At 38.8% G+C, this 12,904-nt stretch overlaps 1 protein-coding gene across 1 annotated transcript in view; it reads left to right on the top strand.

The window, feature by feature from the left end:
- The first annotated feature begins 2,534 nt into the window (after positions 1-2,534).
- LOC756280 (aqualysin-1) overlaps positions 2,535-12,904 on the top strand; it is a 19,436-nt gene continuing 9,066 nt past the window's right edge. Inside the window, exon 1 of the mRNA XM_030990083.1 lies at positions 2,535-2,718. Coding sequence (XP_030845943.1) covers positions 2,608-2,718 — 111 coding nt within the window. The 5' untranslated portion in view covers positions 2,535-2,607. The remainder of the gene's footprint in view (positions 2,719-12,904) is intronic.

The raw sequence follows: 12,904 nt of genomic DNA, 5'->3' as shown, positions 1-12,904 counted from the left end.
TGGACAATAATGGAAAAGAACAATTAAACGGGTTGTTACAAAACAACTTGTAAAGAGAGGAGAGGGGCATTTGAGGATTCCCATCACATGCACATGACTACTTGGGGTAAACAATATTAGCCGGTGGTTTTGAAACGAAAATAAGTTTAGTGTTATTCTGGGGGTTAAAAGCTTTCTATTGATTTAATTATCTCATTATTTGGGATTGTTAACTTTAACAAGATATGAAGATTGTAGAAACGTAAAATAAAAGCTGACTCTGTTTGCCTGCAAATAATATAAAAAAGTTATAAAACATTATTTACAAATAAATACACATTAATCTTACAAACTCCAGGCTGGTAGCATAACTATGTTTTACTGAATGTATAGGGATTAACTGGGTGTTGAAGAGGTGGGTCCAGGCGCGCCGGAAGCAGTTTGGGATTGGGGGGGGGGGGGCAAACACTCCAGGGGTCTCACTTTCCAGGGGCAGTGGCGTAATGAGATAAAAACGTTTGGAAGGGCGGGGGCAGAAGAAAAATCTGCATCACCACCACTCTTACACGTTACATGCTGGCCCCGCGGAACGTTTTTCAAAGTGGAGTATTAACGATCAAGTAGAGCGTAAATTGGGGTGGGGTCCAGGGGCTGAGCCCCCGGAAGCTCAGGATTTTTAGGCATTAAATTACGGTCAGATAAGCATATTTTGATACCTCATTTGTGACATTGGCAGGTCACTCATTTTTTCTCTCTCTCTTTCTTTCTTTTTCTTTGTGACATACTTTTTCAAAAATTGTGGGGGGCTCGAGCCCCATAGCCCAGCCGTTCTGCAGGCCCTGACATGAGGGCCTCTAAATTAGCATATTTTTTGCCCGACCGTAAATTTGGGAATTTCTAATTTTCCAACAAACGCATAAAAGGGTATGACTTACCCCCAAAATGAGAAAAAAATACCAGAAAATCATGTCATTTCAGCAACACTTTTAAATCACTGGTATCGAATAAGAAATAACCCCCCCCCCCCCCACCCCATCAGTACGCCAGTGTTCAGGGGCTCATGTCTTCTCACCCCTATAACATAAAACACACAGGCTTTCCCATTCTCTCATAATATTTCCACGATATGCGCGTATCGTTATTATAAAAACCTCCATTGTTAAATATAGGTGGCATGCGGAATGTTTAGGAAATGTAATTCTTTTTAACTTTCCTTTTCTTTGAATGGAATTGGATATGTGATTTAATTCAGGTTTTTATTATTGTTATGTGTTTTGGGGTTAAAAATACAAACCATTTTTACTCCTTTACTGCTTTTTTGTGAGGGGGGCGCAAGTGCCTCCCCTGCCCCCTCCCACTTCCGGTGTCTATGGGTGGGTCTTTAGTAGTCTTCAGTGAGGGATCATAGATAAACATGGGCAGATTGCTCCAGATAGTTCAGAATGTTTCGGGGTCATGTGTCATATGTGCCTCCGTACCCCGGTCGCACATCTCCCAGGCACGTAACTTAAAGGTACTATGTCCCATTTGCAGGCCAAAAAAATGAAAAAGTTAAATTCCAACTGCATTTGAAAGATAATACTAATTTAGAACTTCCCTAAAAAAGGTGGGGTTTGAAAATGTCTTTAAAGGTAAAGACCAGTATTGGAAACGCCCCAATTTCAAAAAATGAAATGGAAGCTCTCATTACCAATCATGTGAAAGAATATGTTTTGACTAATACATGATGATAAAAAATTTGCCGGGAAACCGCCTACTAATTCATATATTTGGTAAATTTGTTTCTCTCATGGTCTGTGAGAGATATAGGGTAGTCCCATATACATCTTTCTGTGTATAGTGCTTGTAACTTTACAAAGAATGGGCCAAATTTCTTATCATTTTGATGATTCCAGAACCTTGCAGATGCTAGATGATCAACCTTTTCTGATCGATTCCACAACGTTCTTTCACAATGCAATCGCATGACCATAACTGGTCTTTACCTTTAAGTGGGAAAATAACGACTATTAGTTGTCAAATCGACTTTAGGGCTATAGAGCCCCAAAGTAATAGTCTTGAGTTTCAGACAATTGTACCGAATGGTCATACGTTTTATGCTGCGCAAAGATTCAATCAGTTTAATCTTGGCCATCACAAGAAGTGGGTTATTGATGTAGACAAATGCTCATGTACCCTTTATAACTCTTTTCATGTATGTTATAACTAAAGAAGAAAAAAGCCAGTCAGTCTCTCAATAGTGTCTGACAGTGAAGTCTAGCAAGTAAACGGGTTTCCTTGCATAATTTGAATAAGAGGACACTGCTAACGTTTAAATATCACAGATACGACATACATGACATATTCATAATTCCTGCAAAGTTCTACAGCATTTGAGGTTGGCTGCAAAAGGGAGATAGTACCTTTAACCTATACCTAATCAACCGCAAAACCAGAGAAATATCGCCCAAAAAAAAAAAAAAAAAAAAAACTGGCGTGGTTATTGCTAGGGTCCTTGTGTTGCATGGGTGAATGACAATATGCTTAACCTTGTGTACCTGTATAAGGCTGTGCATCACACAAACAAAATCATTATATCTTGGGCGGTTGAACGGTGTGCAGAGCAGTTAACAAAGTTCGAGAACGACGATGCTGATTTTCGCAATTTTGACTGCCTTTCTGGCCAGTGGGATGGCTAAAAATGCTACGTTTTACAAAGTTGCTGAACCGATAGACGACCACTACATCATTGTAATGAAGGTAGGAGTAACAGCATATTAAACTAGCTTATTTATTTGTATAATAAAGTATCAAAATCCTCAGACAAGCGAGAGAAAAAAGGAAAAATAACAAGAAAAAAAATAAGGGGAAAATAAGGAGTTGCCAGGTTCAGACTTTTTCCTACTGGAAGAACAACTCATTACATTTTCACTTTTACAGAGTTTGCAAAACATACACCCCCTCCCCGAAAAAGGGGCTTTAAAATTCCCAAATTTTCCGCCGAAGAAAAAACATCAGTAGGAGTGTCACACCCTTTACTCCTTAGACACCGTTCCAGGCCATCGGCACTGGCCTACATGTAAATATGGAAGTAGCGATCATAAAGGGGCAAAATTGAGCCTCTGGTGATTCAACTCTGACGAAAACACCGCTATGAGTATATATGTGCACCCCCCTTAGGTGTTTTTTTTAATAATTTAACCTCTTCTGTGACTCTATGTTCATTTACTGTGCTTCTTTGTATTTTTAAAGGGTAGGATTTTTAAAGATCGGACATTTTAAACAGTGTTCTACATTACACATTTTGGCTGTTATTGTGCCGTTACCACTGGCGGGTCTGGGGGTGTTTCAATGACAAGTTACACAAAATCAGTGACAAATCTGCTGATAACCAATCAGAAGCAAGGATTTTACTAGCTTATAACAAAAACTGTCATTTGTCACTAATGAAAAGTTTTATGAAAAAAAACCTGGGGTTTCAAAGGTCGGAGTGGTGCAAACCGCGCCAACTAGCGAAAAAGTGAAAAAAAAAAAATTCTTTTTTAATTCTTTTTAGGTTAATGTGGTAAAGTATCATAAGAAATATATATACCCTGAAAAGTGAGGATGGCTCTTCAATGACCTTGTATTCGATATAGGACAGGTAAAAACACATTGTGGAGCGCAACTTTATGTCACACGTTCGTTTAGCAACATTTCTTTGTACAGTACACGTACAGCCTTTCAGCATCATGTTGATTCCAAAACTTCACATTGTACGCTACATGATCTCCTCCGCACTGTTTCATTCAATCGCAGAACCAGAAATCAACTTTATCTGATGACGAATAGAGATAGAGAGGGGTGCGTGATCGAGTGTTTGCCTAGGGGTTCAATTTAATTTTTCTTTATAAAAGTTGGTTCTGATGAATTATTTGCCATGTGACGCTACATACAAATGATACCATAATGTCGTTTGTTGACATCAAAACATTGTAATAGCATTGTAGAGACGACGAACAAATATGACCGACAGTTCACTCCGAGGCTAGTCCAGCCTCTGTACCGTTTTCGTTTAGCGCACCCAATCAGCTGATAAAATAACACACCATCAACGTTTAAAAATTAAGTAGACCTAGCCATTCCTCTAATCGTGTGGACGGAAATTTGGGGATCGCGCGATCAGTGGAGAGACCGCGCTGTTTGTGGGGGATAAAAAGAACGAACGGACTGAATCTGGACTACTCCGAGGCACTTGGTAACGCCACCGCATTCACCGAACGGTGTTTTGGCACGATATGAGTTAACAAAGGGAACGAGCGCATTGACTTGGTTTTGAACCAGGGCAAAGCCACTGTTTGGAAAACCTAGTACCGCCAAGATTGTTTTGCACAAACAAGCTCACCCCCCCCCCCCTCTCCTAGACCTTGGTGAACGTTGGATTATCTCATGTATCTCATTATCTCATTGTATCTAGACTTTGGAGAAAAGCTTCTTAACGCCTCAACGCATTTCATACGTCAAAAGGGTGTTAAATTCAACACCATGGGTGTTAATTTTAACACTTTCCCGGTATCTATATCGGCAAACACCAGCTGGTGTTATTTAACACCAGGGTTTGGAATTAAACAATTCAATTCCACTCTTGGTGTTGAAGTATTCCGCCTTTGATGTTAAAATCTAACACCATTATTTCAACTTGGTGTCAAAGTTCAATTCTAGTCTTGGTGTTAAAAATCCAATGCCATTTCTTTCAACACCAGTGGTGTGTAGAATTTAATCCTGATTTTTTTTGTTAAAATCAATACCAATGATTTAACACTCAATTCAAAGAATCCTGAGATGTCTGTTGGATTTTGTGGTAACAATTTTCGAACTTTTCTGTCTGCAGAACAAATTTTCACATTTAACGGCATGATTGCGCTGATGAAATAGGATATTCAGACCTTGACTAAAATTTCCATAACCACGATATCCCGAAGAGATTCTTGACAGCTAGCTCGCGCATGCGCATGCACGATACGACGTCATATCATATGACAACTGTCGTCCAAGGATTTTGCTCGAATCCACTAACTTATGCGCATGCGCAAGTTCAACACCATAACACCAAGACTCGGAACATCAACCTGTAATTAAATATTTCGACACTCTGTTGGTGTTGAACGGAGGTGAAAGGACGTGAAATTAACACAAGGGGTGTTGGTTTTTTCTATTCCGTGCTGGTGTTAAAAATTTAACACCCTGGTTTTTGCAGTGTAGGGCCATGCATCTAACTGGAAACATTGTTAAACAATGCCTGGCCCTATATACGTGTTATCAGTGTCTTATATTGAATCCGTAAACAAATTGCGCTTCAAAATGATTCTGAAGTGCCTCAGAAAAGTAACAATCTCTGGGTGGCCTGTATCACCATACTCATTTTCCCCAATAGACTGTAGTGTTAAATACACCGTTGGGAAAACGGTTTTTGAAATTTCGAATTCCAATCAAAAATATCTTGATAATCAGACAGGCGATCGGCTGGGTTTTTTTTTTTTTTTTTTGGTCTCGAAATTTCAAATTTGACATTTTTCTTCGTTGAGGGGGGGGGGGTAAGGTCACCTATTTAGGTTAGCCGTGGGTATATTTTTTTTTTTTTTTTTTTTTTTTTTAATAATTAAAAAAAAAAAAAAAAAATACCAAAGGGGGGGTTTGAACCCCCAAAACCCCCCCCCCTGCGTACGCCCCTGTTTGTAGGTTAATGTGGTAAAGTATCATAAGAAATATATATACCCTGAAAAGTGAGGGTGACCTTGTATTCGATATATGGCAAGTAAAAGAACACATTGTGGAGCGCAACATTATGTCACACGTTCGTTTAGCAACATTTCTGTGTACAGTACACGTACCGCCTTTCAGCATCATGTTGATTCCAAAACCTCACATTGTACGCTACATGATCTCCTCCGCACTGTTTCATTCAATCGCAGAACCAGAAATCAATTTCGTCTGAGGACGAATAGAGATAGAGAGGGGTACGTGAACGAGTGTTTGCCTCGGGGTTCAATTTCATTTTTCTTTATAAAAGTTGGTTCTGATGAATTATCTGCCATGTGACGCTACATACAAATAGTACCAAAATGTCATTTGGTGTCATCATCAAAACATTCAAATAGCATTGTAGAGACGACGAACAAATATGACCGACAGTTCACTCCGAGGCACTTGTAGTCCGGCAGCCTAACCCGGACTTGGGGCCTAACCTTGTTTTGGTGGAAAAAGTTTTTTTTTTTAAAGGATTCTGATTGTCTAGGTATCCACTGTGAACAAGCAAAAAACTGGAGCTCTGTCAGCCTTGAGCAATTTGAGATATAAGCAAAAACAAAATGGCCGCCAAAATGGCGTTTTCTGCTCTAAAAATATGTGAAAATGTATACTTTGTCATGTTTTATTTCTGCATTTGGAACCCTTTTCTGATATCTTTTACCAGATATGATATATATGATCCATAGTTTGACAATTCTAAATATTATTTTAGATGGCAGAGCCCAATTTATACATTATTTATACAGGGTGATTCATAAAAAAGTGTACAAGAGATTGGCTGTTTGCGATTTCTACTTCGATAACAAGCAATCAATGTATACACACTCTGGCAACATATTTTTTGATGTATATAATCTGCATTTTAATTGAAGCTAATTGATGTCGCCTATCATCATATCACCTTTAGGAATTTGTGATTATAAGCAAAAACAAAAAGGCCGCCAAAATGGCGTTTTCTGCTTTAATAATATGTGAAAATGTATACTTTGTCATGTTTTATTGCTGCATTAAGAACGCTTTTCTGATTTTATTTAACCAGATATGATATATATGATATATATTTTGATAATTCTAAACGTGGTTTTAGATGGCAGAGCAATTTATACATTTATACAGGGTGATTCATAAAAAAGCGTACAAGAGATTAGCTGTTTGCGATTTTTACTTCGATAACAAGCAATCAATGTATACAGATATAAGCTGCATTTTAATTAAAGCTAATTGATGTAGCCTATCATCTCAAAGCAAATGTATTTGTAGAGATACCCTGTTGAACATACACACACATCTATGATGAACTGCTACGATTCAAGAAGTGTGCAGCTGTAGAGGCAGGGAAAAACACTGAACTGACAGCACTATCAAGTGCTGAAGATGGTCTTGTTCAGAACTTCAGATCATAGTTGACAACTTCCCTTGCAGTTCTCGTGACCCAGCGAGATACAAGCATGTACCATGATGATCAGCAAGAGATTTCACAACTGAAGAAGGCTGAGATGTCTAGAGATATTGACTACAAGCTTGACATCATGAGATACAATAGTCCAAGAAAACCAGATATGCCACCTGTCAAGAACCAAGTTCCACCACTTAGTGTTCTCGCTCATATGGTTTCTAGACAGAGACCTAATGAATTTGACCTCAGGTTCTTGACAGATGTTGTGCAGCGTGATAACTGTCCTGAATTCAATGGATATAATACGCATTTGTGTCGTAATCAAGGGAAAGCCACACAACCGAAAAATAAAGCAGTGTATCTATCGTTGATTGATATGCCACCAGCACATCCAGACACAATAATGACAGCCATGAGCAAATCACAGCAGTTAAACAGAGAAAACTGGTCAATGTTTCACTGTCTTCACTGCAGATCAACAACTGTACATGGTTGCAGTAGAGGTACAACCTGATCAAACCATTACTGATAATGATGCTCTATGTACGGGCTGAACGAGAATTAAAGTAATTGGCCTCTACACCTGGAGGCAGTGAGGCTTATGATGCTTTGCGTCGGGACATGTAAACTACGCGCGATATCGGTTATTCTACCTTCGACGCATGGAAGCCCTACCAGGAGATGCACTCCAGTATTCCATGAAAAGGTCTCATGTGATGAGACACACTCAAGGCTTATGGAATGGCATATGGAGCGACATGGGCATGGTAATGCTGGTGTGATTTGCATCACTCTAAAGCCAGAAACTCTCAAGACCTGCATGGGCCCTTAGCTTGCACATATGTATCAGACTTGTGGAAGACGTTCCAACTCTGACAGATAAGTCGGCTAGTTCTAAAACAGTGCACAAAGAAGAGGCTCCAGCAAGGATATCTGCAGACCATGGTGACAGAGACTGGTTGCGCAGAAGACTGGATGTGAGCATCGATCCAATGGACCCAAAGAAGCACCCAGCGAACATTGTCAATGTGGTCAATGGACAGATCGCTCCTGAATCAGTGAATGTTGACAGAGTAGTTGAAACTGGTGCTCAGCAAATGGGTGAATTTGAACGGAAATTGCCTGGAGGTTTCTACGACACAATTTCGAAGAAAGTTCAAACCATGGCTGTCATGAAGAAATCAATTGTCAGAATTGACGTAGGCGATTCCAAGGTTTACGATACCAAGTTGATATACTCTCGCGTGATACCCAAGACGAAAATCCAATTGAAACCAATTGAACACCAATTGAAATTTCAATTGGTTTCAATTGGTTTCAATTGGTCTCAATAGGTTTTAACAGGTTTCAATGGGACCTCAGATGTTTTCAATTGGTCCAGATTGGCCCCATTGGCCCCATTGGCCTAGGCCCCATTAGACTTTAATGGGTCCCCAATTGGTTTCAATTGGTCCGGATTGGCCCCATTGGACAAATTGGCCCCATTGGCCCCATTGGCCTAGGCCCCATTGGCCTAGGCCAATTAGACTTTAATGGGTCCCCAATTGGTTTCAATTGGACCAATTGAAACCAATTGGCCAATTGAAACCAACAAATCTAGGCATCTCATGAATATTCATTATCACTTTACACGTGTCACAGAAAAATAAATTTATCATGATTTGTTAAGCAATTTATGACAATGCACATCAATTTTGTGATTTCTTTATTCCTTCAGCAATTATTAACCAATAGATTATTTTTTCTGATCATGTTACAATTACATTCACGTTTTAGCAATAGATATATTGATTTATATATTGATTATATGATTACTAACCAAGAAACAATATACATATTTAGTATATATATTTGTACGAGCCAATCTTAAGGTAAATGAAACTCTTGAATTCACTTCAAATGATCTTTGAGACGAAGTTAATGCAAATGAGATTGGAATATACCTAATTGGTGGACAGTTGCCAATATCGATTATGAAGTATCAATAATTTATCACTGGTTCTTCTGACTGGATCGATTAACCAATTGAATGCCCCCATTGAATCCCAATTCAATACCAATTGGCAATTTGGAGTAAATGGAAAGTGAAACAATGGGTACCCATTGAAACCAATTGGCAATTGGTCCCCATTAAGTCTACAAGCAAGTTCCAGAGATGTTGAATTTCATGATGTAATGTCATGCGAGCTGTCGCCAGTTCCTACAGCTCTGTTTGATGAGTCTGGAGATATGGATATCTCGAAGTCCAAGGCCGCTTTGAAGAACCAGAGACAAAGGTTGAAATATCAGCTAGACACGCGACACTTGAAGAAATGTGTAGAGTGATCGATGGATGTGCTCTCCTTTGGATTCCTAATTGGCCTTCATCATCACCAACACGACAACCAACAGTGATGGACTTTGTATCGAAATTCAAAGGCAATATTGAAGAGAGACTAAAATCCGGTGATGTGTACTTGGTCTTTGACAGGTCAAAGATTACAGTACCAAGTGTACAACCAGGATATCGAGAGGCAATGATGGTTGCAGAGTTTTCCAACTGAGTCCAACTTCACCCCTTCCGTCTCAGAAACTGACTCTGACAGTCACAGAGAACAAGAAACAGTTGATTAACATCATTTCAAATGTCGGTGCGGTGCACGCCGCGCCAACGAGCGGCACGTTTTAAAGAGAAGGTTGAAAGGTGAAAAAAAAATGGTTTCTTTAAATTATTTGTAGGTTAATGTGGTAAAGTATCATAAGAAATATATATACCCTGAAAAGTGAGGGTGACCTTGTATTCGATATATGGCAAGTAAAAGAACACATTGTGGAGCGCAACATTATGTCACACGTTCGTTTAGCAACATTTCTTTGTACAGTAGTACAGTACACGTAAAGCTTTTCAGCATCATATTGATTCCAAAACCTCACATTGTACGCTACATGATCTCCTCCGCACTGTTTCATTCAATCGCAGAACCAGAAATCAACTTTGTCTGATGACGACAGAGATAGAGAGGGGATGCGTGATGAGTGTATGGCTCGGGTTTCAATTTCATTTTTCTTTATAACAGTTGGTACTGATGAATTATCTGCCATGTGACGCTACATACAAATAGTACCAAAATGTCGTTTGGTGTCATCATCAAAACATTCAAATAGCATTGTAGAGACGACGAACAAATATGACCGACAATTCACTCCGAGGCACTTGATAACGCCACCGCATTCACGGTGTTTTTGGCACGATATGAGTTAACGAAGGGAACGAGCGCATTTCCTTGGTTTTAAACCAGGGCAAATTAAGCCACTGTTGGAAAACCTTACCGCCAAGATTGTTTTGCACAAACATGCTCATAAAAGGCGGATCTAATCCCCGCCCCTCCCAGACCTTGATGGGCGTGGGATTATCTCATTTATCTCATTTATCTCATTATCTTATTGTATCTAGACTTTGAAGAAAAGCATTTTTACGCCTTAACGCATTTTATACGTCGAAAGGCTCTCTGCTTAATCTTCCAAACAGAATGATTTTAGCTTTATCTCATGCGTCTAGACTAGTGATGAAAGCTTCTTAGCACATTTCAAACGTGAAAAGGCATTATTGTCATCAAAATATTCAAATAGCATTGAAGATGCGATGAGATTAAAGGGATTGGGTATCTTTGTATCAGATTCTAAACGAAATCCTGGATCTAGCTGATGCTGCACTAATAATTACAAACCTCTATATGTCGACAGTCAGGATTCTCATGACTTTTACAAGCCGATTACTTGTCTGCTTATCAAGATATTTATGATTGTGTAAACTAATAAAATAATTAACCTCTTGCCAATCAATCATAACACCAATCATACAAACCACTGCTAAACTCACTCAGATCCTCTTTCCTAAGTCTCCAACTTAAATTAATCACCGAGCCCTAAATCAACACAACTCACTCAGTGTAAGTCTAGTGCAGGTCTGCATGTGTTTTATTGCAAAGTATCTAGCATGCTGTTCATGTGCCTCATGCAAAGTATATTCAAATCAAATACATCCTCAACCAATAGCAAAATAGGATATAAATATAAAACTGAATATTCATAAGGAAAAGGAGAAGAGAACCAATGATAAGCAAGAAGTGGAAATATGTAAAGCATACACACAAGACTTGTGAATAAAGAATAAGAAGAGAACAAAAGGAACATACCAGGTGAAATGGACAACTTGGTATGTAGAGAAGATGAATGGAGGAAGGAATATGTAAGTGATAAGCAAATGATGTGAAATGAATATGTATAGAAACAAGAGACTAGAGAAATAAATAGTAATTGTGACAAATACAAGTAGGGGATTGGTCTAATTTAAACTCTTTCAATTGGAATTCGAAATTAAAAAAAAACGTTTTCCCAACTATTTATATAACACTACAGTATATTGGTGAAAATGAGTATGGTGATACCGGTCACCCAGAGAATTTTACTTTTCTGAGGCACTTCAGGATCCTTTTGAAGCGCAATTTGTGTTGGGCTTCAATATTACACCGTGTCACTGATAACACGTATATATGGCCACGCATCTACCCGGAAAGATTAGGGACTTTTAGATTCGCACGAAGACAATAGGTCTATGCTACGATCGACGTCCGACGTCACACGTATCAGTCAACGCAAATCTAAAAGTCCCTAATGTTAAACGATAGCACATCGTCGTTGATCGTCAGAATATTCATTTCTCGCTCTCTCTTTTCTTTCTCTCTCTCGCTCTTTCTCTCTCTCTCTCTCACACTCTCTCTTTGACTATCTCTATCTGCTTAATCTTCCGAACAGCGGAATCGAATCAACTGTAAAACCAAATATAGAGAACGACTTTTGTCAAAATTCAGCAACAATTGAAGTTTGCTTTTCCCTAAAATTGCCATGGTCAAATAGGCACGTGCATTTTCCCCAAATCGTATTGCGAGATGGAGAGAGAGAGAGAGAGAAAGACTATGGTCCGGCGGGATCAAATTCAGTTTTCTTTAAAATTATTGAACCTGGTTGTGATGAATGTACATGTATTTGCCATGTGGTTTCCATGTGACGCTACATACAAATAATACAACAATGTCGTCTATTGTCGTCAAAATATTCAAATAGAATTGTATAGACGTTGAATCTTTGCGCAGCATAAAACGTACGACCATTCGGTCCAATTGTCTGACAATAAGACTATTACTTACTGGCTTTATAGCTCTTAAGTCTATTTGACAACTTATAGTCGTTATTTCCCACTTAAATAGAGACATTTTTAAGCCCCCCCCCCCCTTTTTTTTTAAGGGAAGTTCTAAATTAGTATTTACTTTCGAATGTCGTTGGAATTTAACCTTTTCATTTTTTGGCCTGCAAAAGGGACGTAGTCCCTTTAAAAAAAGGTTCGTTCATTATCAGTGGTACTGCTTACATCCTTGGTCAAGGTGTTTTGCCAACACTTTCGACACAGGTGTACATGTCAATGATAAGGGTGTAATAACAATTGCCGACGCCCGCATGAAGAGCAGTATTAATAATTGTGTGGTTATACCTTGGTATTATGTGGTTATACCCTGGTAAAGTAGACCAAATGTATTGAAAATAATTGTTACAATCAAATGATCAACATTCTCATATACTTTTTATTTTTGTTGGTGATAATAGTCAAAATTGACTGATTGCCATAAAACACTAATCAACAACAACGGGAACAATAATAGCGACCGATCAATAGCGTAGATGTATTAGCCGCTAATACAGGGTATTATTGTTATCATTACATCACGT

Source organism: Strongylocentrotus purpuratus, unplaced genomic scaffold, assembly GCF_000002235.5.
Source record: "Strongylocentrotus purpuratus isolate Spur 01 unplaced genomic scaffold, Spur_5.0 spur5_scaffold_19, whole genome shotgun sequence".
In the NCBI taxonomy this organism is placed as follows: domain Eukaryota; kingdom Metazoa; phylum Echinodermata; class Echinoidea; order Camarodonta; family Strongylocentrotidae; genus Strongylocentrotus; species Strongylocentrotus purpuratus.
The sequence above is the reverse complement of the archived record's forward strand: the minus strand, read 5'-3'. Positions and strand labels throughout refer to the sequence as shown.